The sequence below is a fragment of the Otolemur garnettii genome, unplaced genomic scaffold, assembly GCF_000181295.1.
Source record: "Otolemur garnettii isolate 467f Iridium unplaced genomic scaffold, OtoGar3 scaffold00001, whole genome shotgun sequence".
Classification (NCBI taxonomy): domain Eukaryota; kingdom Metazoa; phylum Chordata; class Mammalia; order Primates; family Galagidae; genus Otolemur; species Otolemur garnettii.
Window position 1 is genome coordinate 24,286,336 of NW_003852396.1, and position 6,219 is coordinate 24,292,554.

Consider the following 6,219-nt stretch of genomic DNA (forward strand, 5'->3'; position numbering starts at 1 on the left):
CCCGCCACAACGCCCGGCTATTTTTTGGTTGCAGCCATCATCGTTGATTTGGCGGGTCCGGGCTGGGGATTCGAACCCGACACCTTAGGTGTACGTGGCTGGCGCCTTAGCCGGTTGAGCTATAGGCGCCGAGCCTTCTTACTGAGTTTTGAGAATTCTTTATATAGTCTGATTAACAATCCTTTATCTGATAGGTGTTCTGCAAATATTTTCTCTTAGTCTGGGTCATATTCCTTCATTTTAAGTGTCTTTTCAAGAGGAGAAGTTTTTCATTTCAATGAAGTCTAGTTTACTTTATGGTTTATGGCTGTATAGGTAGAGTCCTATCTAGGAAATTTATGCCTAAACCAAAGCCACAAAGGTTTTGTTTTATTTTTGAGAAAAATCTCATTTTGTTGCCCTGGGTAGAGTGCCATGGCATCATAGCTTATAACAACTTCTAACTCTTGGGCTCAACCCATCCTCTTACCTCAGCCTCCTAAGTACCTGAAACTATAGGCACCCACCACCCCGCCTAGTTGTTCTATTTTCAGTAGAGATGGGCTCTTACTTTTGTTCAGGCTGGTTTCAAACTCCTGAGCTCAAGCCATCCATCTGCTTCAACCTCTTAGAGTGCTAGGATTACAGGCTTGAGCCACTGCACCCAGCTCAGCTTATAGTTTTAGATTTTACATTTAGTCCATGAATATCCATTTTGAGTTACTTTTCCATATATGGTACAAGAGATGGATCAAGGTTCCAGTGATCTCCACCATCATAAAGCCAGGGAGGAGGGCCAGGTGCACAGCAGATCCCTGCATGATGGAATGGTAAGCACTGCATGACCAGGGAGCCTAGGAGGAGAACTGTTGACCTAGTGGAGATCTAGGGACAGCCTCACAGAAGTGATGACTCATAGGCTGGGCCTGAAAAGTAGATAACAGAGAAGGTGGAGGAGGTAGAAAGTGGTGGTTTAGGGAGGGCAAAGGCAGAGTAGGTGACGGTGTTAGGGAGATTCAGTGGCATCTGGAGTACTGACACCTAGAGTGCATGGAGGGCAGGGATAGAGATGAGAGGGGAAGACAGAGTGGTTTGGGGAGGGAGTTAGTGCTTCAGGAAGGTCAGTCTGCAGATCAAAATACAAGGTGGACAGAAGGGAGCTGAGCAAGGATGTAGGGTGGAGAGGGAGTAAGGAGAAGCCTGAGCTCTGGGAGTAGCGATAGGATGGGTTCTAGGAGACAGTTGAGACAAACTATAGGCTGAGGAGTTGGCTGCCTCCCTGGTCTTGGGCCCAGGCAGTTGGGTGGCTGGGCAGAGCTCACAACAGAGTTCTGTGTTAGGCCTCTGGTACCTGTGGATATCCAGGTGGAGGTGTCTCAGAGGCAGCTGGGAACACACGGAGGGTGGTAGCTCAGAGAGCTTCATTTGTCATATGTGACTTCAAACCCTCCACCACACTCAGAAGCTCCTCAGCCCCCAGAGGTGCCAGGTCCTGCCACTCGTGTCATGTCACTGTGCCTTTCACAACAGGGTCTGTGTCCAGGGCCATGTGACTAGGAAATAAAGGGTAGGAGGACTGAGGTCTGAGAGTCAGCAGGTAGGGGAGAACACCACAGAGAGCACCCTGCCAGCCTCTGCCCAGCTTCCTCTGTAAGCCTGTGCTGCTCTTCCCAGACAAATGACTGGGAGCCACATGTCATGGTAGGAGCCGGAAAGCGGATGCTCTGCTACTCTTGCCAGCAGAGAAATAGGAGTTTGGGCACCTGCCCAAGGGTCCTAGAGAATGCCCTGTGATTACTGACCACCTCCAGGAAACCATGCACCTGAGCACTCACATGCAGAGGAGGGAGGGGCCTGCCCAGCTGCCACAAAAGACAGCTTGGCCTCCCTAACCCAATATCCTGTTCTTTCCATGGAGCTGAGCCACTTCACAGAGCTTGGGCCTGAGACCCAGTGTTGGTGGGGGAGGGGCTGGTTAAGGGGAAAGACTGAAAACTAGAATATACACTTTACTATTAAATATTTAGAATGAAAAGGGGTTGGAGAAGACTAAAGTCTGGGGAAGAGGGAAATAGCAAGGAAAAAGAAAATTCTGGAATGAATAAGAGGGTGACCCAATCCTGAGTCTGGGTTCTGCCTGGGCCCTCTGGAGAGAGAATTGTTCAGGTCCACCCTGCGCCCTAGCACCCTCCCTAGTCTGTGCTTCAGCAGGCCCAATGTCAGGCAACTCCCCACCTTGTCTGCTAGGCCTCCCCCTGTCTCAGCCCATCTGCTGACAAGCGTTGTAACTTCATCGTGGCTCTTTCTCTTTAGACACTCCAGATGGTTAATGACTTCCTGCAGTTTGATCAAAGTGCCCCTGAACCCATCTCTAAAAGAGTTGGGCATTGTGGTGGGCACCTGTAGTCCCAGCTACTCTGGAGGTTGAGGCAACAAAATTGCTTGAGTCCAGGAGTTGGAGGTTGCTGTGAGCTGTGATGCTACAGCACTCTACCAAGGGCAACAAAGTGAAACTCTTGTCTCAAAAAAAAAAAAAAAAAAGTGCCCCTTTAGACTGGGAAGGAATTGGCAGGATAGCAGAGCATCTCCCACAACCCAGCGTGGTCCCCATCCTCTGGAGAAAAGGGTTCTCAGGGCAGTCAGTCAGCCTCTTCAGGAGGCAGGTGTTGAGAGGTGCTTGCCACTTCTGCTGAGTGACTTTGGGGAAGCTCCCCTCTCAGGCCTCTGTTTCCTCATGTGGACATTTCTTGATGTGCCGGGATTCATTCCTGACCTACTCCTGCACCTCTTGGTATGTCTGTCTTGTCCCTGTACCTTCAGTGTCTCTTGTCTCTGCCTCCCGCCTGGGCCCAAGGGCAGCAGTTACTCTTGGTGTCACCACCTGCCACACTAGGAAAGATTGCTGAATCTGTTCTGCAAGCTGACTGTTGGGAAAGTATCATGCTGGATACTGAGAGGCTATATCCCCTGCTTCCTGAACCTTTGCTGAAGGAGACTTACTGGCTGTACACACTGGCAGCTGGCAGATGAATGGGGGTCTGTGCTCTGGGCAGAGTCCCACATTTGCACTGACTCTCTATATAAAGGGACCTGAGTTTGAATCCTGCTCTGGGCAGAGTCCCACATTTGCACTGACCCTCCATATAAAGGGACCTGAGTTTGAATCCTGGCAAGCTACTTCACCTCTCCGAGCACAAGGAATGCCTGGCATAGTTTTCCTGATCTGTACAATAGGATGATGGTATTGTCCATGTCAAAAAATGACACAACTATTATGTAAGCAAATACCTGTATTAATGCAGCTTTCAGTCCAGGCATATTGTCCTTTCTTACTATGGACTAGTGGTTCTCTATTTTAACTGAACATTTAGAGTTACCAAGGGAGTTCTTTTAAAATGCCAGTTATTAGGGCCATGTTCCAGACCAATTAAAATAGAATCTCTAACCGGGAGCAGTGGCTGACACCTATAATCCCAGCACTCTGGGAGGCAGAGGCAAGTAGATTGGCTTGAGTTCATGAGTTAGAGACCAGCCTGAGCAAGAGCAAAACCCTGTCTCTACTAAAAATAGAAAAACTGAAGCAAGAAGGTCACTTCAGCCCAAGAGTTTGAGGTTGCTGTGAGCCATGACACCATAGCACTTTACCAAGAGCAACGGCTTAAGACTCTGTCTCAAAAAAAAAAAAAAAAAAAAACAGCAGCAACAGCTCTAGATTTGTTTTTTGAGACAGAGTCTCACTGTAGCACCCTGGTAGAGTGCTGTGGCGTCACAGCTCACAGCAACCTCAAACTCTTGGGCTTAAGCAATTCTCTTGCCTCAGCCTCCCAAGTAGCTGGGACTACAGGCACCTGCCACGATGCCTGGCTACACTGTAGGGTTTTTTGTTTGCTTTCTTTTTTCTTTTTTTTTTTTTAACTTCCTAGTGAATTTTATGTGCCTTAAACAGTATAGCAAATATTGATTAGAATTAATTCATTTCAACCCTAAGGAGTGTAGGCTTAATATATAATCATTTCTCACTTTTCTCCCTCTGCAGGATTACTTCCCAGCACTCTGGCCTCCTGCCATGTCTGACCCCATCACACTGAACGTCGGGGGGAAGCTCTATACTACCTCACTGGCAACCCTGACTAGCTTCCCCGATTCCATGCTAGGTGCCATGTTCAGCGGGAAGATGCCCACTAAGAGGGACAGCCAGGGCAACTGCTTCATTGACCGTGATGGCAAAGTGTTCCGCTACATCCTCAACTTCCTGCGCACCTCCCACCTGGACCTACCCGAGGACTTCCAGGAGATGGGCCTGCTCCGCAGGGAGGCTGACTTCTACCAGGTGCAACCCCTGATCGAAGCCCTGCAGGAGAAGGAGGTAGAGCTGTCCAAGGCGGAGAAGAATGCCATGCTCAATATCACCCTGAACCAGCGTGTGCAGACGGTCCACTTCACTGTGCGGGAGGCGCCCCAGATCTACAGCCTCTCGTCCTCCAGCATGGAGGTCTTCAATGCCAATATCTTCAGCACCTCTTGCCTCTTCCTCAAGCTCCTGGGCTCCAAGCTCTTCTACTGCTCCAACGGCAATCTCTCCTCCATCACCAGCCACTTGCAGGACCCAAACCACCTGACTCTGGACTGGGTGGCCAATGTGGAGGGCCTTCCAGAGGAGGAGTACACCAAGCAGAACCTCAAGAGGCTGTGGGTGGTCCCTGCCAACAAGCAGATCAATAGCTTCCAGGTCTTCGTGGAGGAGGTGTTGAAAATTGCTCTGAGCGATGGCTTCTGCATTGATTCTTCTCACCCGCATGCTCTAGATTTTATGAACAATAAGATTATTCGATTAATACGGTATAGGTAAAAGGAGCTAAGCAACATCGGAGAGGGGAAGTCCCAAGAAGCATATGTCAGCCAAGGTCGTGGAGAGTATCTCGCCAGCAGCATGAGGCAGGACACTATACTAATCTTTACTACTTGCATAGCAGGACTGATTCCCCCATGACAAAGTCCACATTTTGGAATCCACATGTCCTCTGAGCAGAACCACCTTGTTTCTTGCCATTTTGAGCTGGAGATGGGCAGTTTATTGTGACAAGAGAAGAGTAAGCTGATGTGTACTAAAGGAGGCTACAGGAGGACTTTCTGGCCGGGACAGAGGAGCAGCAGTTTTCTTATGGGCTCCATTTCTCTCTGTACCACTAGCCAGTACCACATTTATCCCTTTGTGAAAAGGCTCCTGGAGAGGGGATAGGATGAGAACAAGAGGCTCCCTTTGGTTTCCCAAGACGTGAAGTGCCCAGTGGTCCCCATCATACCTGTTCTTCCCTCCTTTGATTGCATCCAGGACCTTGGACTTCCTTGCCCAGTGGCAACTGTGACTTGCTGGCTTGCAATGCAGTGTGTTCTCACAGCCCTCTCAGTGTCTCTGCTGCAGGAGAGAGCTGAGCTGTGACATAGTCCCGAGGAGGGGGCATCCAGGAAGGGTTCAGAAGGCAGAGCTATCCCTCTTGACAGGGCTGAATCTAAGGATTTCTGGCTTCAGAAATGGGCTGCTGTCCCTGTGAAGATGTGAAGGTTTCTGGAGCCAGTGTAACGAAAGGTGCTTCAGAATCCAGCCTGTTGCCTGACTTTTGTAATCCTTTTCCCAAAAATTTGAGGTATGATTGAAACAGGTCATTTTAAGCAAACATAATATGGATTCTCAGGGTTGGAAAATAATTCAACATTTGCTTGGTCTCCCCCTACCCCAAGCATAGCCCAGCACATTTGGGGGTCAGCGCCTCTCCCTTAGTACCTCCAAGTGATCACCTGTGCCTGTTTGCATACCTGTGGTGATAGGAAGCTCGCCATCCCCAAGGCAGTTCCTGCCATGGTTAGATGGTGCTGTTAGAGAGTTCTTTCTATTTAGCCAAAGTCTGTCCTGCCACTTCATGTGCTGGATCTTGGTTGCAGACCTTCCTTCTCAGCCAAATGTGTATCTTCACTTCCAAAATAGTTAATGCTAGCCAGGCACAGTGACTCATTCCTGTAATCCTAGCACTTTGGGAGGCTGAGGAGGGTGGATTGCCCTGAGCTCACAGGTTTGAGACCAGCCTGAGCTAGAGTGAGACCCCCATCTCTAGAAATAGCTGGGCATTGTGGCAGGTGCCTGTGTCCCAGCTATTTGGGAGGCTGAGGGAAGAGAATTGCTTGAACCCAAGAGTTTGAGGTTGTTGTGAGCTATGAGGCCACGGCACTCTGCCAAGGGTGCAA

General features: G+C 49.4%; 1 protein-coding gene across 1 annotated transcript in view; it reads left to right on the forward strand.

Moving 5' to 3' along the window:
• Positions 1-6,002, forward strand: part of KCTD21 (potassium channel tetramerization domain containing 21) — an 18,563-nt gene extending 12,561 nt beyond the window's left edge. Inside the window, exon 2 of the mRNA XM_003780866.3 lies at positions 4,016-6,002. Within this exon, the coding sequence (XP_003780914.1) occupies positions 4,046-4,828 (783 nt within the window). The 5' untranslated portion in view covers positions 4,016-4,045 and the 3' untranslated portion in view covers positions 4,829-6,002. The remainder of the gene's footprint in view (positions 1-4,015) is intronic.
• The last annotated feature ends 217 nt before the right edge of the window (positions 6,003-6,219 follow it).